The 24,872-nt window shown below is 45.4% G+C and overlaps 1 protein-coding gene across 1 annotated transcript in view; it reads right to left on the bottom strand.

The window, feature by feature from the left end:
• The window catches only part of LOC120396557 (solute carrier family 22 member 13-like), a 33,270-nt gene that overhangs the window by 7,099 nt on the left and 1,299 nt on the right, over positions 1-24,872 (bottom strand). The window contains exons 2-5 of the mRNA XM_039521516.1: positions 10,872-10,975; positions 2,541-2,695; positions 1,779-1,947; positions 1,097-1,217 (exon numbers count right to left, since the gene is read on the bottom strand). Of these exons, the coding sequence (XP_039377450.1) occupies positions 1,097-1,217; positions 1,779-1,947; positions 2,541-2,695; positions 10,872-10,975 (549 nt within the window). The remainder of the gene's footprint in view (positions 1-1,096; positions 1,218-1,778; positions 1,948-2,540; positions 2,696-10,871; positions 10,976-24,872) is intronic.

The raw sequence follows: 24,872 nt of genomic DNA, 5'->3' as shown, positions 1-24,872 counted from the left end.
AGGAGGGCCTGGCTAGTATCTTTGTTGCCCCGTGTACGTGGTCTGGCCATGAATTTGTCCTCCAGGGCAATGGGAGGCAGTTGGAGTTTTCAATGACTTGCAGGACTTCGAAGGGACAATACAGTTACTTCCTTGTGAAGCGCTTGCAAAAGTCACATCAAAGGAGCACAACCTCTGACCTTCTTACCCCATTTTTGGCAAACAAGAGTTGGCATCAGGGGCTCTTTGGAGGACAAGAAAATAACATGAAAGCACAGCGATGAGGTTTTTGCTCATATGAGGTTTGAGAGCATTGGGTTTCTATGGGAAGATTTTGAAAATTCCCTAAGGAATTTATGCACAGAAGTCCCACTGACTTGAAACACATGCCTCTAAATCTATTAGTTGCTTCTGAAAATCCCCCCCCCCCCACACACACACACACATATTTTAGGTCATTTGCAAGAAGATTCAAAGAGAATTTCCCCCAAGAGCTGTTTAACAAGAAAACTTTCTTTCATGGTCCATGTGGCACTGAAACTACAAGGCCTGAAACCAGGTGGTCAGTGCTTGAGCATGGGAAAGATTTGTGGAGTGTAGCAAGGGCTGTGTTGACATTGCAAGCTGTCACCTTAAAAGTAGGGGAGAGGAGCAGGGCTCCTGCTTGCAGGCTATGGGGTTCTGTAGGGAAGGATGCCAGCTGGGCCTAGCAGTAGGCAGCCTAAAGGCAGACAGCGTGAGTTATGTATCTATATTTTAGGGAGTAGCCAACTTTGTCTTGCTCTGTTTTGGGGTTCGTGTGTGTCCTTCAGAATTCTAAGAAGTAAGAGTCTTGAACTGTAACCTTCCAGCAAGGCTTTTCTTGTCTATCTAACTTCTCTGTGTGTGTGTATGCTGTGAACATAACTGTTTGTTCACAGGAAGCACAAAAGCCATTAAAAATATTTTTAAAGCTCTTTTATCCATTTATATAAATATTTATCCTCTGGCTCTCTTCCCCCCCTTTCCTTCCCCCCGAGAGATTTCTGACTCCCCATGTGCAGCACATTTTTCATATGGATCACCTGACTCCAAACCTTTTCGGAGAGCAACCAACTCCCATCTCAACATTCGTTACCTGATCCAGCAGTTCTGGTGGGATGCTTTGCTTATTTACAGATGCTGCCTTTTGAAGCAGCTTTTTGGCTTCCTCTATCTTCCCTTTCATCACAAGCCAGCGAGCAGATTCGGGAAGGACCCTACAAAGTGGTTGAAAAACCGCAGTCACCCACTTAACTGTATCCCTAACTTCATCTACCTGATGTGTCTTCAGTGCTATTACGTTCGATCTGATTGCGCATGTTTACAACAGGAGACATGCAGATCTTCTGAGGCACTATGGCTCAGGTTTGTATTTGGAGATTGTTTTGTTTCAATAGAAATAATTTTATTGTGCTGCCTAGAGTTAGGCTCTTAAATCCATATTTAGGCACCTCAATAAAAGTGGCCTGATAGTCAAATACACTGAGCTCCCATTAACTTTGTATATGACTTTACAAGATCAGGGTATAATGTGAAATAACCTCCCCTTTGATGTGTAGATGAATCCACTCTGTAAAGCCCGTGTGTAACCTGGATCACAAACATCTAGGGTGACCAGATGTCCCGATTTTATAGGGACAGTCCTGATTTTGGGGTCTTTTTCTTACATAGGCTCCTATTACCCCCCACCCCCTGTCCCGATTTTTCACACTTGCTGTTTGGTCACCCTACAAACACTGCAATGGGTGGGAAGAGCTCTCTGGCAAAAGCATATTTACCATATGTAAAAGAGAAGACCAAGCATTGGGGCAGATCCAGCAATCTGCAACAGCTTCCAGTTGCGAACCCCATAAGCTAAGCCAGCCAAAACCATCTGTCCAATGGAAAAGCAGCAAAGCGGGATAGCTACTGGATGTGTCCGGTAGGAGACTCCAACCCATTCAGTGCCTAGAAACATTAACACAGATTGAACTCCTAAGAATCCTAATGGTTCAGCACCATTTAAAGGACTTTTTTTCTATTCCAGATAAGTATAAAATAATAATTCCCTACCTCTCAGTACTGCTGAGAGTCTTGCTTAACTAACCTTTGTGAATCTCCAGGGAAAAATGCTCCATACATGTAAAGTATGTTATTAAGAGAGGGGCTTTCGTGGCTGTGTGTAGACAGTGATCTCAGAGATACAATAGCCTATAACCACTCATGGGAGATACTAATGACAACCCGAGCACAAATAAACCAACATTTCACATTCTCCAACTATGCTTTCTGCCTGGCTCCCACCAAATACTGGGCCAGATTCTCCTCTTCCCTTTGCTGGTGCCACGCCCCTGACTTTAATGCGATTACTCCTGATTTACACCAGTGTGAGAGAAAGATCTTTCCCACTGTATTTAAAAGACATTACATTGGAAGCACATTTTTAAAAACATGTAGTACGTAATTACACAGCACTTTTGTCCAGCAGGTTTTATCATTGCCTTTTGTAAGACCACAGATATTGTGAAGCTAAAACATCTCTAGTAGTGAGGAAATCTTACCTAAGGTCACTGTGCTTATAATGAAACCAGACACAGCAAAACCCACAAGACATCTCAGAGCCATGTAGACATAGAAATTCGGTGCAAAGGCTGCTCCAACACCAAATGCCCCCATCATAAGCATGGAAAGCACCGTAACCGGACACCGTCCTATCCTGGGAGAGGAAACATATTTGTAAATCTCTGAGGCTACTGTCAGCATTCTCTCCCAAAACAGCCGGACAGGCACCTGGGTACTATTGTGATGGGCATCAATGTAAGAGCCTGGATGGATATATTGGTGGTTGATACAATGCAGAAAGAAAGTGTTTAAATGGTATTGCTGTAGAATCAGAGTTCTGGCTAAGATTATTGGAAGTGACTCCTGATTTTGGATCCCCAACTTGACATACCTTAAAGAGGCCTGGTTTTCAGCACTTTCTTAAAAAAACAGACCCCTTTAAAGTGGTGTGAGCTGAGCATAGGGTGACCAGATGTCTTGATTTTATAGGGACAGTCCCAGTATTTGGGGCTTTGTCTTATATAGGCACTTATTACCCCACACCCCCTGTCCTGATTTTTCACACTTGCTGTCTGTCACCCTAGCTGGGTACCCAAAAGGACTTCTTCTAACAGCAGACAATCTCCCTGGGAGGGACTGTGAATGGGAGCTAGAAGACAATCAGTGTGTGGACACACTTTCTGAAAGACTCCACAGGACAGAGCAGAAGGCAAAGCAATGGACACATTTGAATGGATTTGAGAAACATCCAAGGGACATTTAATTAGAGACCATCATAATGGTGTTATACCAATATCATAAAAACCAGCAGGATCTTATTAAGAGGGATAAGGCAAAGATGCCACATTTATTGTAAATATAATAATAAAGCAAAAGACAAAAGTAAACAATGTTGTTTGACTAATTCCTATTACTACTTATTCCTTATACACACACACACACACACTATCATTCATTCAGGTTCTGTATAGGTGTTATAGTTACCAGCCTAGAAGTTGCTCATGCCAAGTTACTGGCCAGTTATCTTGGTCATGAGGATGGAGCCGAGTCTGTGTCAGATGCACCTGATGCTCCTGGAGGTTGGCAGCAGAACCAAGGACTCAAAGTTCTCAGATTTTAGAGTCCATTTTTATAGGAATTAATTCCTATGTTAGTTTCACACTCTTGGTGGCCCCACACTGTTTAAAGTGGCACATTCCTTCCGGGTGTTTGAGGTGGATCCCAGTTTACCCTCCCGGGGTTGTCTGGTGGTCCACTTGACACATTCTTCAGCCGATGGATCCTTTCCAGGCTGGCACCTCTCTAACCATTCATGTACATCAAACATTCATCAACATACATTCCATATCTTAACCATATTTTAATTTACTGTCTCCACCACTTTTGGGGTGTGTGTTAATTCCTATGAGATTCCTGGACCTGTAATCACAGAGGGTGGGAGTCTGTTTGTTTACATTGTATCAATCACAGCTTAAGGCTAGCATAGTGTTTACTTCAAGAACAAAGTCAATTAACTTGTTTGTAAGTTTTACATAGTAATAGAGCATCTTTCACAGGACAGATACAATCAGTGTTTTCTGCAGACAGGAGCTTACAAGTTTTAACATAAGAACTTAAAAGATTTTTGTACTTGGTGAACCTGGGGGGATTTTTGTACTTGGTGAACCTGGGCGGGGGGGTCACTGTTGGTACCTTCTTTAATATCCCTACAAGGGGACACTTCCTGAGGGACTCTCGCATCTCCTGTTTTGAGGTAACTGAGGTCACACCAGAAAGATGTTTATTTCTTAGTTTATACTTAAAACACCATCATACCCACCAAATCCACTTCAGTTCTCCCCATGTTTGAATTGTCCTGTACATTCTGTCTTCTTAGGGTAGGTCTATACTCACCGTCCGGGTCGACGCGGTGAGTTCGACTTCTCGGAGTTCAAACTATCGCGTCTAATCAAGACGTGATAGTTCGAACTCCCCGTGCGCTCCGGTCGACTCGGGAACTCCACCACCGCGAACAGCGGTGGCGGAGTCGACCTTGGAGCCGCAGAGTTCGACCCCGCCGCGTCTGGACGGGTAAGTCAGTCGAACTAGGGTACTTCGAGTTCAGCTACGCTATTCACGTAGCTGAACTTGCGTACCCTAGTTCCACCCCCCCCCTTAGTGTAGACCAGGCCTTAGAGAAGCTTAGCAACTTGGGGCAGGAGCCACCTTAGTGCGTTGTTAGCAGGAAATACAAGCTTGCAGAGCTCCATACACCCTTTCTTAACATAAGAAAGGGACAGAGGGTACCTGTCACTGCCCAGCACTTGCCTGCTTTGCATAGGAAAAGAACACAAGTAGAAGGGGATGAAGAAAAATGGGAGCAGGGAATTGTGAAGAGAATAGTGAGACTGAGGTGGTTGAGAGAGGGGGGAAGGAAGTAGTTCACAAAATGCCCCACCACCACCAATAGCAACCTTTTAATCTGCGTCTTTCTGGTCTATTTACATTGCAATCTCTCTGGGGAAGGCTGTTACTATCGGCTTCTTGTACAGCATATGGCACAATGGGCCGCTGACCTCAGCTGGAGCCTCTAATAAGGTGGACTGGTTGAAAAATTTCTGTCAAAATGTTTGACAGAAAATTGGGTGTTCCACAATTTGAAATTTTTCCACAAAGAGTGGCTGCTTTCTGTGAGGAAAAGTTCATTTTTTGTTTGAAATCAAATGCCTGAAAAAAGCCAAAATATTTCAATTTGGATATACTCATGCAGCGACTCATGGCAGTTATAGTCCACTGCCTCTTCTTGTAGCACTGGCAGGAATGTTTCTGTGGGTTAGTGTGCTGTTCAGTGGTGTGGTGGAAATATTCCTTGAGTCGGAGATGGCAAAAGTAGGATTCCAGGTCACCGCAGAACTGTATCATGTTCGTAGGGGTAGTGGGGCAGAAGGAGAGGCCCTGAGATAGGACAGACAGCCCCCCAACCTTCAGCAAATACTCCCCAGCAACTACACACCACACAACAGAAACACTAAGCCAGGAACCAATCCCTGCAACAAACCTTGTTGCCAACTCTGTCCGCATGTCTATTCAAGGGACTCCGTCATAGGACCTAACCACATCAGCCACACCATCACCTGCTCATCTACCAATGTGATATATGCCATCATGTGCCAGCAATGCCCCTCTGCCATGTACATTGGCCAAACCAGACAGTCTCTACATAAAAGAATAAATGGACACAAATCAGACATTAAGAATTGTAACATTCAAAAACCAGTAGGAGAACACTTCAATCTCCCTGGACACTCAATAACAGACTTAAAAGTGGCCATTCTTCAACAACAAACTTCAAAAACAAACTTCAGTGAGAAACTACAGAACTGGAATTAATTTACAAACTTGACACCATCAAAAAAGGCCTGAATAAAGACTGGGAGTGGCTGGGTCACTACAAAAATAATTTCCCCTCAGTTGATACTCACACTTTCTTGTCAATTGTTGGAAATAGGCCACATCCGCCCTAATTGAATTGGCCTCGTTAACCCCCCACACTCAGTAAGACAACTCCCATCTTTTCATGTGCTGTGTATTTATACCTGCTATTGTATTTTCAACTCCATGCATCTGATGAAGCCCACGAAAGCGTATGCCCAAATAAATTTGTTAGTCTCCTCATTGTTTTTGCTGATACAGACTAACACAGCTGCCCCTCTGAAACCTGTCAAAATACACCTCCCATGATGCACTCGATCCCGTCTCCAAGGGGGGTAACAGTGGTGATTCATGAGAGATGTAGTCCAACTTGGGAGCTTGGCTGTGACAGGGTGCACAAACTCCGCACCAATCAGGTGAGAGTTGTTGAACTGCTATGGGCTTAAGCAGCCCTGCCCCACCATACCTGAAGGCATATCAGGCTTGGAGATCAGGCATAAAAAAGGCAAAGTCTAGCTCTGTCAGCAACAGCAGCCCTGGAAGGGGAACAGACCTTCATAGATTCCAAGGCCAGAAAGACCATTGTGATTGTCTAAGCCTGACCTCCTGTGTAACACAGGCCATAGAATTTCCCCAACGTAATTCCCAGAGAAGATCTTTTAGAAAAACATCCAATCTTGATTTAAAATTTGTCAGTGACTGAGAATCTACCACAACCCTTTGTAAATTGTTCCAATGGTTAATTACTCTGACTTAAAAATTTACACTTTATTTCCAGTCTATATTTGTCTAGCTTCAGGATCTTGTTATACTTTTCTCAGCTAGACTGAACAGCCCATTATTAAATATTTGTTACCCATGTAGGTACTAATAGACTATAATCGATACACCCTCTCTCTGTTTAACTACACAGGTTGAGCTCCTTAAGTCTATCACTATAAGACAGGTTTTGTAATCCTTTAACTCATTCTCATGGCTGTTCCCTGAACCTTCTCCTAGGTATCAACATCCTTCTTGAACTCTGGGCACCAGAACTGTTCACAGTGTTCCAGCAGCAGTCACACCAGTGCCAAATACAAATGTAAAATAAATAACCTCTCTACTCTTACTCAAGATTGCCCTGTTTATTCATCCAAGGATTTGGTCACAATGTCCTACTGGGAACTCATGTTCAGTTGATTATCCACCATGACCCCCAAATCTCTTTCAGAGTCACTGCATCCCAGGATAGAGTTCCTTCACCCCCCCTCCCCCACCCCCGGGCAAGCCTGTAAGTATGGCCTGCATTCTTCATTCCTAGATTTATACATTTAGCCACATTTAAAATGCCAATTTTTGGCTTGCACCCAGCTTACCAAGTGATCCAGATTACTCTGTATCAGTGTCCTGTCATCTTCATTATTTACCACTCCCCCAATTTTGTGTCACCAGAAAACTTTATCAGTGATGACTATGTTTCTTCCAGGTCACTAATAAAAATGTTAAATAGCACAGGGCTAAGAACCAATCCCTGCAGGACCCCTCCAGAAACACACCTTATTTGATGATTCCCCATTTACAATTACAATTTAAGACCTATCAGTTAGCCATGTTTTTTTAAACTTTATTTTTACTGTTTTTATATATAATATAAGCATAAAACAAAACAAAAACAAAACAGATATAAATATGTACACAAAGTGGCAATAGCATATAAATAATAAAGGTCAATGTTAATTGAAAAACAAACAAAAATAGAAAACCCTGAACCCATAAAGGTCATGCAGGGTATTAATTATTGAAGTGATTTAATAGCTAAATAAGTGAAAACATAGTCTATGATATCAGGGATTAATGTATGCTAAAATGCAAAGGTATGCAATAGTTTCACCAGATGTCCTTGTATTTTTTTCATGTTTCTCTGGACTAGATGATGTCTCAATCCTATAATTCTATATTGCATCAACACTATTACCTTCATCAACCAAATTTAAAATCTCATCAAAAAGATGTCAAGTTAGTTTGACATAAGGTGATCAGATGTCCCAATTTTATAGGGACAGTCCGGATTTTTGGGTCTTTTTCTTATATAGGGGAAAGCATTATCACCATCATAGGATGAAACTACCTGCAAATACAGAACAGAAATATTTATTAAACACTTCTGCCTTTTTTGCATTATTTATGTCTACCATTTACATCCAGTAATGGACAAATAATATTTTTAGCATACTTTTTGTTCCTAATATACTTTTTAAAAACGTCTTTCCGTTGTCCTTAATTCTGCTGACCACAGAGTTCTCCTTGTGTCCTTTAGCTTCTCTTATCAATTTGCTACAATTCCTAACTTCTGATTTATACTTATTACTATCAACTTTGTCTTTATTCCACTTATATATAAATAAACAAACATATTATATATATATATATATATATATATATATATATATATATATATATATACATACACACACACACTTATACATATATACACATACACACACATAGAGAGAGAGAGAGAGAGAGCTGCCTTCACTTCCCCCCTAAATCAGGTCTTTTTTTTCAAACCAATATGACCTTCTTCCTCAATTGTGGGATTGTGACTTTTTGGGCATCTAGTAAAGTGTTCTTAAACAATGCCCAATTATCATTCAGATTTTTCTGATTAAGTTCATTCTCCCAACTGATTTGGCTCATAATTGTTTTCAGCTTTACGAAACTGGCCTTTTTAAAGTACCAAGTATACATATCACCCAGCTCAACTTTATTCTGTTTGTGCATTATAAATATGACCAAGTCATGATCACTTGTACCTAAAGTTACCATTAATTTTTGGTTCTGTAATTAGTTCCTTTTATCTGTTAAGATGAGGTCTAAAAAATAGAATTCGCCCATGCTGGATGCAACACTTTTTGAGTTAGTAAATTGTCATCTGTGATATTTCAAAATTCCAAGGATGTTTTAGTACTGGCAGCATGAGACCTCTAGCATGTCACTCATATTGATATCTCCCATGATCATCCAGCTTTTTTCCCCTACACATTATAGATAGGTGTGTAAGGAGGCAGTCATCTTGTGCCCTAGTGTGATTTGGTGATCTGCAGCAGACACCAACTAATACCCCATCTTGTGCTTGATCTGTTAGGACATTGATCCATAAGCATTCAAGATAATTTTCTTCCAAGTTATCAGTAACTCAGAAACAGATAAAGCCATTTTTGACAGAGTGCCACTCCCCCTTCACTTTTGCTGACTCAATCCTTCCTAAATAGGTTATAACCATTGATTTTAACATTCCAGTCATGGGAATCATCCCACCAGATTTTAATAATACCAACTAGATCAAATTTATGCTCATAAACAATTCCAATTCTTCTTTTTTACCCAGGCTCCTAATATTGACGTATTGGCAATTAAAGATTTCTTCTCTCCATGTCCTTTCATTCCTTGATTAAATTTTGTTCTCAACGTCTCAATTTTGCATTGTGCTTGTATCGTCTCTCTTTCTACCTTACCCCTTTTGTTAGTAGTTTCATGCCCTCTTGACAACTCTAGTCAACCTGCTCCCAAGAAGATTGGTTCTCCTTCTACTGAGGTGGAGGCCATCCAACTATACAGCTCCATCCCCATGGAAGGTGAGCCAATGTTACATAAGATCAAAACACTTTATTCTATGCCACTTATCTAACCAGCAGTCTTCCGGAATCTTCTGCCTTCTGTCTTCCTTCACTCATGGGACAAGAGCAATCTCAGAGAAGATCACTTGGACATTTTTCCTCTTCAGCATGCTTCCAAGTTCCCTGAAGTCATCTACTACCTGTGAGAGAGCCTGCAATGCAGGGTCTTTAGTGCCAATATGAGCTCTCACCAATGGATTCTTTCCCATCAATTTAAAAATCCTATCCAATCTGAGAGTGACATATCATATGTTGGCTCTGGGAAGGCAGCACACTGCCTTGTTGTCCACCTGTCCCTTCTAGACTGTTCTTTCAGTTCTTCTGAGTTTTGAATCCCCAACAAGGATTGTCTGACTTCCCCAGACAGGCAGTTGGAGAAGTCTTTGCGGGCGAGCATGATTTTCTTAAGGGTTAGGCCAAGTTCCCATCTGCAGTCATGTCCCATATAACTCTCCATTCTCTTGGACCAGCCGGATCTGCAGAGGTATCTTCCATAGCTTCCACACTGAGGGCCTGGTACCTTCAAACCACAGCTCCCAGAAAAGGGCCTGGCTGAGAACACAGACACAACTGCTGTCTGAGCCTCCTGAGGAGAAGGTGGGCCAGACCCCAAAGGGCAATGGACTGGACAATGGCCTGCCAAAGGCTCCTTGACAGAAGAGAGCCTGCTCCCTTCATGTCAGTTAGTTCGGTTTCCTTTCTGGAGTTTTGACAGCCCTGGAAAGTGTAGATTCCTGGGGGTCAGCCGGACTTATGCTGCCAACCACCCAGACATTGTGTATTGGATGCTGGGTGAGTACAGGGTCCTGTCGCACCAACGGGGAGCTCTGGGAGGCCAAGCCCATGACACTGCCCTAGGGAAAAGAAAGGGTACACAAGGCACCCAAACTACAACCCCCATGAGGCACATTGGCAGCATTCCTAAAGCAATTTTTTTTCCCTGTTTTCAGCTGAAATGTTTCTAGTATTTACATTTTCACAAACAGTCTCAAACTTTTCTGTGGAAAATGCAGACAAAAATTAAATTAACCAGTTTCCTCAGAACTTTCCATAGAATCCCCCGATTTTCAACCAGCTTGAATAATAAATAGCCACAGAAATGACTGAGTAACTTGCCCTAGTCTACAAGGCACATCGGGGTCAGAGCCTAGGCTCCAATGCTCAAGCCACACCAGCCCTGTGGCTGCGAGGCTCTATAACGATCCACCCCCAAGCGAGGTTATGCTGCTGACTTTGTGCAGGTTGATCATCCTTTCTCCTTACCTGTCACTTAACGAACCGGAGATCACATCTCCAAGGAGAAGTCCCAGCCTGTAAATGGATTGGGAGATGTCATTTAGCTCTTTTCGGTCACATACCAGGTCAAACTGAAAGAAGGAAACAAAGTAGATTTCATTTTAAAGGGGCTTGATTTGGTGGCTGGATTCATGATGTGCTAGCAGCACAAACATTCCCAGAGAGAACCGGAGATTAAGGTACCCAGCCTATAATGCCCAAACCACCATTCACCTACCAAAGCACCATCCCAGTCAGCATCTAGCGTCACTTGAGTCTTTGGTGTGTTCATAGGTAATACTAACCAGAAAGATCAGACCTACAGGGTCATTCAGTCCCTCCCCCTGTCAGGGCAGGATTGTCCACAAGCAATGGAGATCTCAGTACTTCCCTTGAGAGACTATTCCATCATCTAAGGGATCGCACTGTAAGGATGCTTTTCTCAATATTCAGCCTTTCCTAAATTGATCCCACTACCCTTCATTTCTCTGACACAATAAGTGCCACAGTAAACTGCTCCTCTTCCTTTTTGGTGTTAGACCCCTTCAGGGAGGTGTAAAACGTGTCCTTTGCCATGTGTTGACCAACCAATTCACATTTTTTACTCTTTCTTCAATAAGTCACAAGAACTTCAGTCTCCTGATTCTTTACTCTCTTCTGAGTTTCCTGTTCTTCGTTAAAATGGTAATGAGTAGGGCTGGTCAAAACCCAAAACCAACAGCTTGCAAATGTTTTGGAGGACCCCTACCTACCTCAACATGGACAGACCCCCTAGGACTAGCAAAGGCTGGATATCAGCATGAGGTGACTAGCGTGTAGATGCTGTATGGTTTTATCTGGATGTTTGCTGGCCTAAAGTAAAAATGTCATTTGTTTTAGACTCCCGTGCAAAGTCTCTGTATGTGCTTCAGCTTTCACAGGCCCCAGAAGAGTTACACCGTAAACCCAGAGTGTCCGGGAGGTGGAACCCTGGGAGAGGGTGTGCTGCAGCTACTGAGAAGGCAGCACTGGTCCTGGGGGACTAGGGACCCCACCTCTGTGAAGGGATAACAGACAGTCTGTGCCTAGAAAGCATGAAAGAAAGAGAGGCCAAGGGAAAAAGACAGTGCTTCAACCTAATCAGATCAAGGGAAGCTTAAGAGCACACAGGTCCAGTGTACTGGGACAAAACACAGCAACCTGGGGAGCGTGCAGCCCAGAGGAGATCACTCATGGCTCTGTGTTTGACAGAAATACATAATTCTCTGCAGAAGTCTGTTATTTGAAAAGTCTTTGGAATGAGAAGGAGCTTGCAGCAAAAAAGCCTGGATCCTACTATCCTCTAAATTCAGGCCCAGAGCTAGGTCCCAAATTTGCCATTTGTGCTTAGTGAGAAGAGGCCAAACTGCACAAGACTGGAAAATCTCTCCAAAGTATTTCCAAGAGGAAGGTCCCCACCTTAGATTTCTTCTCTCCATTATGGAGATTCTCCCCCATCTCGCCCAAATACAGAACCTTGGGGATGCAATTCACTCCTGCCACTCAAACCCCACCCCCCAACTCTCTCTCTGAATCAGCAGAGCAGTAACAGAAAGAGAGAAACCTAATGACAACTGGGCAAATAGATTTTTTTGGTTTATTGCAATTCTGAAAAAAAAGTTTTGGGTACTGTGTTTTTTTCAAATTATTGTCAAATTGAAAAGAAAAGAAATTGAAATTGAAAAGAAAAAAATAACTTTGGCTCAAACAAAATGTTCTTTCAAACACTTCCTTTCAATTTTGTTCATTTTAAATATTTTTAATGACCTAAAAGTCAAGGAAATATTGAAAAAGACAGTTACCTTTTCCATAACTGGCGTTCGAGATGTGTTGCTCATGTCTATTCCACAATAGGTGTGCACGTGCACCAGTGCCGCAAGTTTTTCCTCTAGCAGTACCCGGGGGGGGGGGGGAAAGAGTGCTCCCCGCAACCCCTGGAGTGGCACCTCCATGGCACGGTATAAGGGGCGCTGTGCACTCCCCCCACCCTCAGTTCCTTCTTGCCCGACAACTCTGACAGAGGGGAAAGAGGGTGGGATGCGGAATATACATGAGCAACACATCTCGAAGAACACCAGTTACAGAAAAAGTAACTCTTTTCTTCTTCGAGTGATTGCTCACGTGTATTCCACAATAGGTGATTCCAAGCTATATCTATTGGAGATGGGAAGGAGTTCACCAACTCTGGGGATGGAGAATGGCCCTGCCGAATCCAGCGTCCTCCCCTGGTCTGAGACAATCGCATAATGCGAGGTGAACGTGTGAACTGAAGACCACGTGGCGGCTCTGCAAATGTTCTGAATGGGGACATGGGCCAAAAAGGCAGCTGACGAGGCCTGCGCCCGAGTCGAGTGCGCCTTCACAAGTGGTGGCGGAGCGATTCCTGGCAGGTCATAACAGGTACGGATGCACAAAGTGATCCAATTGGAGAGCTGCTGAGTGGAGGTCGACCGACCTTTCATGCGCTCGGCTGAGGCAATGAAGGGTTGTGAGGACTTTCGGAACGGCTTAGTCCGCTCCAGGTAGAAAGCCAGAGCCCGTTTCACATCCAATGTGTGGAGACGGCGCTCCTCACTGGACTCATGGGGCTTGGGGCAGAGGACCGACAGAAAAATGCCCTGCCCCCTGTGATAGGTGGAGATCACCTTCGGGAGGAACGAAGGGTGTGGGCGGAGCTGGACCTTATCTTTATAAAACACCGTGTACAGGGGCCCAGAGTCCAGGGCCCTGAGCTCAGAGACCCTCCTAGCCAACGTGATCACAACCAGGAAGGCCACCTTCCTTGAGAGGTGTGACCAGGAGCATGTGGCTAGCGGCTCAAACGGGGGCCCCGTGAGACAGGCCAAACCAGGTTTAGGTCCCACTGCAGAACTGGGGGGCCTAACATACAGGAAGAGACGATCCAACCCCTTAAGGAATCAGCCAGTCACAGCATGGGAGAACACCATGTGGCCCTGCACCGGCGGACGGAAGGCCGATATGGCTGCCAGGTACACCCTGACTGACGAGGGTGCCAGGCCCTGGGCTATATGGTGAAGGAAGTAGTCCAGAGTAAGCTGGATCAGGGCAGCCACCGGGGAAACGCCCCGCTCATCCGCCCATCTGGAAAACCGAGACCACTTTGCCAAGTAGGCTCGGCGCATGGAGGGCTGCCTTCTTTCAAGGACGACGTGCTGAACCCCTTCCGAGCACGTCCTTTCCTCCCGACCTAACCTTTGAGCAGCCACGCCGTGAGTGGAGTGCCACTAGGTTGGGGTGGAGGAGGTGGCCCTAGTCCTGGGAGAGCAGGTCTGGGCAGGACAGCAATGGCCACGGCGGGGCGATCGCCAGGCCCGTGAGGGTCCCGTACCAATGCTGCCTGGGCCATGCCGGGGCAATCAGAAGGACCCAGGCCTTGCCCATCTTTATCTTTTCCAGGACCTTGACGATCAGCAGGAACGGGGGAAAAGGCACAGAGAAACTGGCCTGACCAGGACAGGAGGAAGGCATCGGAGCTAGCGCCCTGTCCCAGCCTCCTCGCCCCCCTTTCCCCTCCCGGCAGCAAAACCGGGGGCAGCAACGGTTCTGCCGAGTCGCGAACAGGTCTACCTGGGGAGTTCCCTGCTCAAGTGATCTGCGCACACGTTCCAGGCAGATGTCAGGCCTGTAGGCAGATGTAATGGGCTATGCAAAAATCCCACAGCCTGAGGGCTTCACAGCAGAGGGCAGAGGATCGGGCCCTACCTTGCCTGTTGATGTAGAACATGGAGGCCATGTTGTCCGTGAGGACCCTGACCACCCGGCCCTCCAGGTACAAGTGGAAGGCCATGCACGCCAGCCGTACCGCCCTGAGCGCTGTGACGTTTATGTGGAGGGTCAGCTCCTGAGCCGACCACAAACCTTGGGTCTGAATGTTCCCCACATGGGCCCCCCATCCCAGGTCTGACATGTCAGACACCAGCTCCAGCGATGGGGTCCTGCCCCTGAATGGGACCCCTTGGAGCATGTTTCTTGGGGAGGACCACCACCGTAGGAAGGTGATGACTGGCTCAGGTACCGTAAGGACTTTCTCCATCCTGTCCCTGGCCTGGGAGAACTCCGAGGCCAACCAGAGCTGGAGAGGCCTCATCCTGAGTCTGGCATGACGGACCACATAGGTGCACGCCGACGTGTAACCCAAGAGCTGGAGGCACGCTCTGGCTCTTGTCACCGGAAACCTTGTGACCATGTCGATGAGACCCTTCAGGGTTTAGAATCTGTCCGGTGGGAGGGAGGCTCTGGCCAACAAGGTGTCCAGGATCACCCCAATAAACTCTATGTGTTGAACTGGGACTAATGTGGACTTGGTGTTGTGTACCAACAGGCCCAAAGTGGTGCGCGTGGACAGAAGGAGCTCCACGGGATCCCGCACCTGTGACTGGGAGCTGCCCTTGACCAACCAGTCGTCCAGATAGGGGAAGATCTGGACCCCTTGGCGCCTCAGGTAGGCCTCTACCACCGACATACATTTCGTGAATACCCTGGGGGCAGTGGACAGGGCAAACGGGAGGACCGTAAATTGGTAGTGTTCCTGCCCCACCGTGAAACGGAGGAAATGTCTGTGCCCTTCGAATATCTGAATGTGGAAGTACGCGTCCTGCAGATCAAGAGCGGTGTACCTGTCCCCAGGATCCAGGGAGGGGATGATGGAGGCCAGAGAGACCATGCGGAACTTGAGCTTCACCCTGTACGGTTCAGGCCCCGCGGGTCCAAGATGGGCCTGAGCCCCCCTTTGGCGTTCGGGATAAGGAAATAGCGGGAGCAGTACCCCTTGCCTTTGAACTCCCCTGGTACCACTTCCAGTGCTCCTAGGCCCAGGAGCCGCCCCACCTCCTGCTGGAGCAGAGCCTCGTGTGAGGGGTCCCCCAGGAGGGACAGAGGCAGGGGGTGGTTGGACAGAGAGGAAGTAAACTGGAGGGTGTAGCCCCGGGAGATGGTGTTGAGGACCCATCGGTCCGAGGTCAGCCACGACCACTCCGGGAGGAAAGCACACAACTGATTGGAGAAGGGAAACTTTGAGGGTGGATCCCTGATGAGAACTAGCAGGGCGCCCCTGGGCATCCTGTCAAAACCGCCTTTTCCCTGCTTGCTTGCCGCTGGGGGGCAGGCCGAGACTGCCTCTGTGGGTGCATCTTATAGTCCCGCGACTTCTTATAAGCGGTCTCGTATTTTGGGTGGGTGGCCTGAGCGGGAGTCTGTTGCGGCTTGAACTTAGGTTTAGCCAGAGCCAAAACATAGAGACCCAGAGTCTGGAGAGTCGTGCGGGAGTCTTTCAGGCCATGCAGCTTTGTATACATTTGTTCTGCAAACAGAGCTTTGCCGTCAAACGGGAGGTCCTGCACAGAGGTCTGCGCCTCGCTGGACATCCCCGAAAGCAGGAGCCACAATGCCCTTCTCATGGACACTGGAGAGGCCATGGACCATGCAGCCATGCCCGCTGTATCCAAAGCACCTGCAGAGTTGCCCTGGTAGCCGCTGTGCCCTCCTCCACCAGCGCTTTGAACTCCTTCCTGTCATGCTCCTGGAAGGAGTCCTCGAACTTGGGAAGGGAGCCCCACAGATTGAACTCACACCAGCCCAGGAGAGCCTGGTGGTTCGCCACCCATAACTGGAAGCTCGAGGAGGAATACATTTTCCTTCCAAAAGAGTCCAGCCTCCTTGAATCTTTATTTTTCGGGGTAGGGGCTGGCTGGCCCTGCCGTTCCCTGTGGTTGACCAACTCAACCACCAGGGAGTTAGGAGCAGGGTGGGTGAATAAGTATTCATGCCCCTTGGCGGATACAAAATACCTGTGTCCCACTCTCAGAGATGGGGGCCGATGAGGCCGTGGTTTGCCGCAGGGCATTTGAAATTTTCACCACCCCTTCATGGAGAAACAAGGCCACCCTGCTTGGTGTTGAGAAGGACAGCACATTAAACAGGGAGTCCGAGGGCTCCTCCATCTCCTCTGCTTAGAGGTGGAGGCTTGATGCCACTCTTTTAAAGAGTTCTTGGTGGGCCCTAAAGTCCTCCTGGGAAATGGAGAAAGGAGGGGCCGTAATCCCCTCATCCGGGGAAGGTGAGGAGGCCGGCGCAGTACTGTGTCCCCCCACGGGCACCAGAGGGTCCACCACCTGGTCGGTCTCCGGGCACAGTGCTGAGGATGTACATCCCACTGACTCCTCCTTTGGCGGTCTGGAGAGGGAGGCTGATGGTCCTTCTGAGGCTCCAGCCACCAAGCAAGCCCCCACCGGGGGCTGCGTCAGAGGTCATGGTGCCCTCTGGTACCATTGGGCCGGCCATGGGGCCCAGTGCCACTGCATCTCCTGTGGCACCGGTGGAGCCGGCTCTTCAGCCTGACCCATCGATGGATGACTACGAAGGGAGGTTGGGCTGACATACGACCTGCCGCTGTCCCTGGACTGGGAGGAGTGGTGCCGACCGCAGGACGATGATCCTGACGTGGAGGACCGGTACCGTCGGTAACAGCTGCTCCACGATTGGCTCCGGTGGGCAGACCCACTGTAGTAAGTGCAGGCCCTGATAAAGGCCCAGTATGAGGCCTGAGGCCTGAACTAAAGTAATGGTCAAGACTTTGCTAACATAAAGCAAAGTTAAGCTGTGAGCCAGAGGTAGGCCCTGCTCACAGAAGCTGGCATGAAAAGGGCTGATGCTGCATTCACCTAGCATAAACACAGCACTAGAACACACTATACTGAAACATTCCATAGATAATAAAAGGACAGGCCGACCCATCCCAATGACAGGGGCAAAAGGGTAAAATGATGGATAGAGTTGTTTTGTTCGAACCAACATGTACAAGGTAGAAGGCGGTGCCTTAATACGTAGAAGGGTTGTAACTTGCTACAGAGGTTGTACGTCAGGTGTGATGTGTAACTTGTTTGTATCTGTGTATAAGAATGCATCCCTGGGGAGGTGTCTTTGTCCGGCCGTAGGGGGAGTGGAAAGTCCCGCCACTAAGCCGGGTCCTTGCCAAGAGGCACTTTCTCGTAGTATGCCCTGAATTAGGCTAAGAAACCTACAGGGAACTGCAATTGTGTCCGAGGTCGCAATAAACCTAGCCGACGTGGCTTTGCATCTTACTGGACTCTGTGGTCATTGGGGATTCTTCTCGGGTCTGCTGTGTCAGCTATCTGCAGAGCTGGGGCAGCACACAGAGGGAACTCACACACGCAGCCGAGTGATATCAACAAGGAGAAAGCAGAGCACCACACCGGTAACGCTCTGACAACACTGGTGACCCCGACCGCTGATCTGGTGAGTAAGCGAACCTGCCGTGGTAAGAATCGCAATCCAACATGGCAGCAAACCTCGTGCTAGGGAGCCCCCTGACCCCCTCCCTTTTGAGCCCCACGGAGTTTGATAACTCCTGGACCTGCTGGATTGCCAGTAAAGGGGGTCCTTATGAATTTAAAAAAGAGAGTGGGGAAACATGGACTGGCATATGTAGAGCGACGGTACAGACCGAGGCTCTGAGAAATAGTAATAAAAGTAAAAAAGCAGTGAAATGGCTTAAACAGCATGCTGGCATGCTGGCCAAACAAGTAACAGTAACAAAGAAAGAGTTAAAAGACTCAAAAGAAGCTACACAGCCCTGGAATGCTCCCACCCCCCTTGCAGGGTGGCAAGCAGCCCAGAGACAACCAGTACAGGAACAGAGTAAAACACTGGAAACAGCTGTAAGGAACCTACAAAAAATACACGTGCCGTCCCCTGTTATAAATATTGGTGGTAAACAGCAGGCTTCAGGTAGCTACCCTGTGCCTGAAGAATGGGGACAGAAATGGAAAAAGGTGGCCCTAGTAAAATTAAAGCATGAAACAGGGTCCACTGCATTGCAACCATCACCTTATGATAAAAGCCAGGTTCCAGTTAAACTTAAACCGGAACCTAGACTGGTGCCTGTCAGAATGGGACAAGTAAGTGCACAGAAGGAAAGAGTAGCAAACAATACTCTCATTGAATTGGTAAATCAAATGAAGGAAAAAATGAAACAGTTCACAGAGCACATTAGGAGACAGGAGCTGCGACTCGATCGCAGGGGAGTAAATAAAAAAGAATTTCTAAGTAAAAAACTGAAATTAAGCGGGTTAACATCTAGAATTAATGCATCAACACATGGAGCTGCCCACAAACAGTTAACTGCAGCAAAAAAGGGCACTCCCACTATCCATTTGGCATGCACACAAAAGCAACAAACACTGGGGGAACAAATTCAGGTTTTACAAGAGCAGGTAACTACCCCCAATCTCCTCTCACAGCCAGGATAAAAACCAGGGGCGCAATTCCCAACTGTGCAGGTTCCCAATTGCTTTGACCCATGGAACCACACTCGTGCTCATATCTAAAAATATAACCTTGTTTCTTAAATATTTGTACATACCAATTAAATTTTGTCCTTTATATGTTAGGACAGTTTGCTAAATTTGTCTCAGTTTGCTAAATTTGCTGCTGCTGCTTGTACTTTCAAATACCTTGATAGAGTTAATCTCTCTTGGCTCAGGTCTCGCGACCTTCCTAGGTTGCTCTTCACAAATTTGTTTTAAAAGTTAAAAGTTATAGTTTTTACAGAAACCTCCAAAATATAAAGCAATTGAAAACAGAACAAAACAAGAAACAAAAAGAAAACAAGGTAAAAACTTTAAATCCAGTAAATTAATTATTTTAACCCTTCAGGAATGCAACAGCTGGAATTATTCCTAACTTTCTTGAAGATATGGTTGCCAAGCAACAGAAATGCACTCTCTGCTAACCACTAACTAATATTTAAAACATGGGCTTTTCTTATTTCCATATAGCAGAGTTTTAAAATGTTAAACATAAAGTAATGTAAAATTCCTTGTTACCAAATACAATACAATACATTTGGCAAATATTAATATATTTTTTATCAAATTTATGCTACAAGTTTTAAATAAGGTAATAACTTTTTACTTTTTATTTTTGGTTGTGTTATTTTGTATAGTTATGAATAGAATTTTGGCGCCATTTGTTTTTAATTGTAAGTTGGTCCTGTATGTCATGTTGTGTCTTGTGTCTATGTTGTGTGTGTGTCACGTGACTATTTTTAAAAAAAATTATTTTTATTTTGTTGCAACAAAAGTCAATTTTATACCCTTTCAAAAATATATATAACATGTGGTACCACACTATTTTAAAATCATGGTTGGGGTAAAATAGTAGTATTAGCACCAATTTTTGTGCAAAGTTCAAAAAGGTTTCAGCTACAAATATATGTACATATATTTCTGCCTCAACAAATAATGCAATTGCAAACAAAAAGAATTATCTTTATCAATCACAGTTTTGTTTTTTAAGTTTTTTTTTTTAAATTGTTATTCAAAGAAAAAATGTAAGGGAAAACCTCAACATTAAGGTAAAGATAATATTAACAAATGTCAATTTCTTGTTTGGGCTTTTTATAAACTTGTTTGCACTTTTAAATATAGTTATAAGAATGTCATAACCAAAATGTTTTAAAACAACAATTTATGCATAAAGCTAACCAAACAATTTTAACAGGTTTTAACATTTTCAACAGGTTTCCACCTTTGGCTCCCAAACATAACAGAGCATCATGAAAGTATACCCTCAAATACTCTCAAAGTATTTGCATGTATCTGTATTTAAAATTTATTTTGGTTTAATTTTATAGTTGGTTTCATTTTATATGCTTTTCTTTTGTTATGTTATGTTAATGGGAAGCAATGGTTGTTAAGGTTTGTGCTCCTAAACAGTTAACAAGAATGAAGTTGGTATCACAAGCAAATTAACTCTAAAAAGCTAGTTAAAATTATGTTACTAACTCTTTTGCTGAAACAAAGTGTTCAGCAAAGGAAAGTAATACACCTTCTCATGGAAGATTGTGAGCATTTATTTTAGCTGTTAAGCGTTATATTTAATATGAAATATTAGTAATGCACCCCAAATGAAAATGAATGTCTATACAACAATTGCAAAAGTATAGCTTGTGTTATAAAAGACTCGGTCCCTATAACTGTGTATTAAGTTTGGGTTACTGAAAAGCAAACAAAAAAAAAAACTTTACTATGTTAACTAACAAAAGTTGTTTAAGTTGCATCCCACAGACCAAAGACACCAGAAAATATCACACCCTGAAGACACCAGTTCATATCTGTATACAGTGAAGAAACCCCCAAGCATCAAGAAAAGAAAAATGAAGTGTTTTATAAATAAGAGACTGGTCAATTACACCTCTATCTACAATATATGGACAATTAATTTAACAATCAGCTAAAACCACTAGCTGGACCAGAAAACTGTCATTTAATTTCAAGTTGGTTATTGTGTAAAAACAACTGTATGATGGCTGTATTACTGTATTATCACTGTACTGCTGTATTATTGCTGTACTACTGTATTATTATTGTACTACTGTATTGTTGCTGTATTGTATGATTGCTGTACAACATGTACAATGTGTATAACCTTGCTAAACTGTTTAACCAACACACAGGTACAAATCAACAAACGAATGGCAGCAAACAACATGAAGACAAGAAAAGAACAAATTGGTAAAGAAACTAAGTTACATAGTAACTACAAATTGGGTAAACAAATTGCCTGTTAGTACCAGTCATAATTTGGGTCAGTAACACTGCATCCTAACTAAGGCACATGTTATTCAAAACAATCTTGTTCAGTGTCTGGGTACCAATATTAAATCCAGACACAGCAATATTTGATAAATTGGTTACTGTCCATTCAGTAGGTTATCTGGAAGACGGCATCCACAAGAAACAACTGGATCTACATCAACCAATGGAACAGAGAAGCTACCCACTTCTGTTTCCTGCCCAGTAAAGCTGACCAGAGGGTGACAACCAGCTCTAAGGATAACCTATAACATGAATGGACAGTACTGTGTAGTAACTAATTACAATATATTTATATATAAAGGCCTCAGTGGTAGTGTCACTACTCCAAATTTCTGTTTTACTTCTCACATAGCAGTGTGGGACACACTATCATAATCCCTATCCCAGTATTATAAAACAATCAGCCTACTACTAATAATGAGAGAGATAGTCACTGAAATTGCCCTAATAGGGGTGTGTGTCTATCTGTATCACCAAAGTAAAAGGGCCAGAGTACACCAGCAAATTAGAAAAACATGGTTATGCTTGGATATAAGGTGGTGTCATATGTACACATACATACTATACATATATGCCCATACACGCTACAAATATATATGCTATAACTATATAATTTATATATATTAATTATTTGGGAGTGCCTCTAAGGCTCAATCATAATACTACCTTTATATTTTACATTTACATTTACATTTGTATGGTCTCATGAGGCCCTCAATAAAACACTAGAAAGGCTACTTACCCCCTATGAATCTATGGTCCCGGGCCTAACATTCCCAGGCCCAACATAAGGGACTAAAATAATTGGGACACGTCGGGGTCACCAGTGTTGTCAGAGCGTTACCGGTGTGGTGCTCTGCTTTCTCCTTGTTGATATCACTCGGCTGCGTGTGTGAGTCCCTCTGTGTGCTGCCCCAGCTCTGCAGATAGCTGACACAGCAGACCCGAGAAGAATCCCCAATGACCACAGAGTCCAGTAAGATGCAAAGCCACGTCGGCTAGGTTTATTGCGACCTCGGACACAATTGCAGTTCCCTGTAGGTTTCTTAGCCTAATTCAGGGCATACTACGAGAAAGTGCCTCTTGGCAAGGACCCGGCTTAGTGGCGGGACTTTCCACTCCCCCTACGGCCGGACAAAGACACCTCCCCAGGGATGTATTCTTATACACAGATACAAACAAGTTACACATCACACCTGACGTACAACCCTTCTAAGGCACCGCCTTCTACCTTGTACATGTTGGTTCGAACAAAACAACTCTATCCATCATTTTACCCTTTTGCCCCTGTCATTGGGATGGGTCGGCCTGTCCTTTTATTATCTATGGAATGTTTCAGTATAGTGTGTTCTAGTGCTGTGTTTATGCTAGGTGAATGCAGCATCAGCCCTTTTCATGCCAGCTTCTGTGAGCAGGGCCTACCTCTGGCTCACAGCTTAACTTTGCTTTATGTTAGCAAAGTCTTGACCATTACTTTAGTTCAGGCCTCAGGCCTCATACTGGGCCTTTATCAGGGCCTGCACTTACTACACCCACAACGGCAAGACGCTGGTGATCAACACCCGGGGCTGCAGAGGCGGTGCCATGGTGAGGCCCTGGAGCGGGACGCCGAACGGGAACGACGTCGACATTCATGCCATGACTGGCTGTGACAGCCCCTCTGAGACAACCTTTGGCAACGTCTGCCTCGGTCCCGTCAGTGTTCGCTCCTCGAGGTGGAGCAGTACCAAGAGTCTCGGTCAGACGGAACCCAACCAGACAGCCTGGTGGGAGTTGAGGGTGATCCACTTGGACTTTGCCCTGAACGGTCGCTGGGTGGCGAACGGCATCGGAAATGTTCCCTCAACTGAGACCAGTACCGAGCCAGGGATGGCTGCAGAGATCCCAGTGGCAGCTTGCCTCTGGAGCACGGGGCCGACATCAGCGGTGCTCCTGGTATCGGCATGGACATAACATCCCGGGCCGTCTGCAGGGCCTCCGGTGTGGAGGGCATCCGGACATCCGGGGAGACCTGCTCCGAATGGGCCAGTCTACTCCACTCGACTTGAGTCAGAGGCCTAGAGGCCGGTGGGGATCAAGGACTGCCCAACATAGGTCTAGCCTCTATCCTGGATTTACTCTGCTGCCGCAGCGAAGGCGGCCTCTTCCTGTGCCTCGAGGATGGGGAGTGGTGCTGACTAGTCGATGGCACGGAAGGGTCACCGCGCACCGAAACTGCAGTGCCTGGTGCCGACTCAGAGCGGCGCGCTGGAGCCAGGGTCAGCGCTGACTCCATCAGGATAGCCCGGAGCCCAATGTCCCTTTCTCTCTTGGTCCAAGGCTTAAACGACTTGCAAATCTTGCAGCAATCGCTGAGATGCGTTTCCCCCATACAGCACAGACAGCCCACGTGCGGATCACTCAGTGGCATAGATCGCCTACAAGTGTCACATGACTTAAAATCCGGTGCACGGGGTATGCCCCGGCCCGGGCACTCTAGCTAAACTAAACTAGTAACTAACTACAGGTACCATACACTGAACGAACAAGCAGTTTTGGGGATGAGCTACAGCAGAGCTGGAGCAGAGCAGTTCCGAAGCACATTCAGTGGCAGCAAGAAGGAACTGAGGGTGGGGGGAGCGTGCAGTGCCCCTTATACCATGCCATGGAGGCACCACTCCAGGGGTCGCTGGGGTGCTCCCCTACGGGTACTGCTAGGGGAAAAACTTTGGGCACCGGTGCACGTGGCGAGCACGCACGCCTGTTGAGGAATACACATGAGCAATCACGTGAAGCAGTAATTTTCCACTTAAAAAAAATCAAAAAGCAAAGTTTCAGAAATTGTTCCAGAAGTGTTGAAAATGATTTTTGTTATTTTTATTAACAAAAATAATTCCGCAAATTCAACACACATTAGCAAAACGTTTCAGTGTTGCCTAATCTGCACTTTTCACCAAAATAAGCTTTGATCAAAATATTTTGCCCAGCTCTAGACCTAAGGCCTTGTCTACACTAGGGAAGGTTTGCTGGGATAGTTCTACCACCAAATCCTCCTTTATCAGGTTTTATGGGCAAAAAAGCCAATTGGCTGGTATGGCTTATAACATTTCCCTGAACAAAACAAGCTCTGCAAACATGGAGAAAAATTCATCACAAGCCTTTTTAGAACAGCCTTTTACATACTTTTGCACACAATGCGCAGTTAATCCGTGTAAATCATTGCAGTGGGATGTTGTGATGGCCAAAAGTGTAGCTGGGTTCACAAATTAACTAGATAAGTTCATGGAGGATAAGGTCCCTCAGTGACTATTAGCCAAGATGGCTGAAGGTGCGGGAGGCAATCCTAAACCTCTGA

The sequence above is a fragment of the Mauremys reevesii genome, linkage group 2, assembly GCF_016161935.1.
Source record: "Mauremys reevesii isolate NIE-2019 linkage group 2, ASM1616193v1, whole genome shotgun sequence".
NCBI classification, from domain to species: domain Eukaryota; kingdom Metazoa; phylum Chordata; order Testudines; family Geoemydidae; genus Mauremys; species Mauremys reevesii.
Note: the sequence above shows the minus strand (reverse complement) of the source record. Positions and strands in the feature narration are given on the sequence as shown.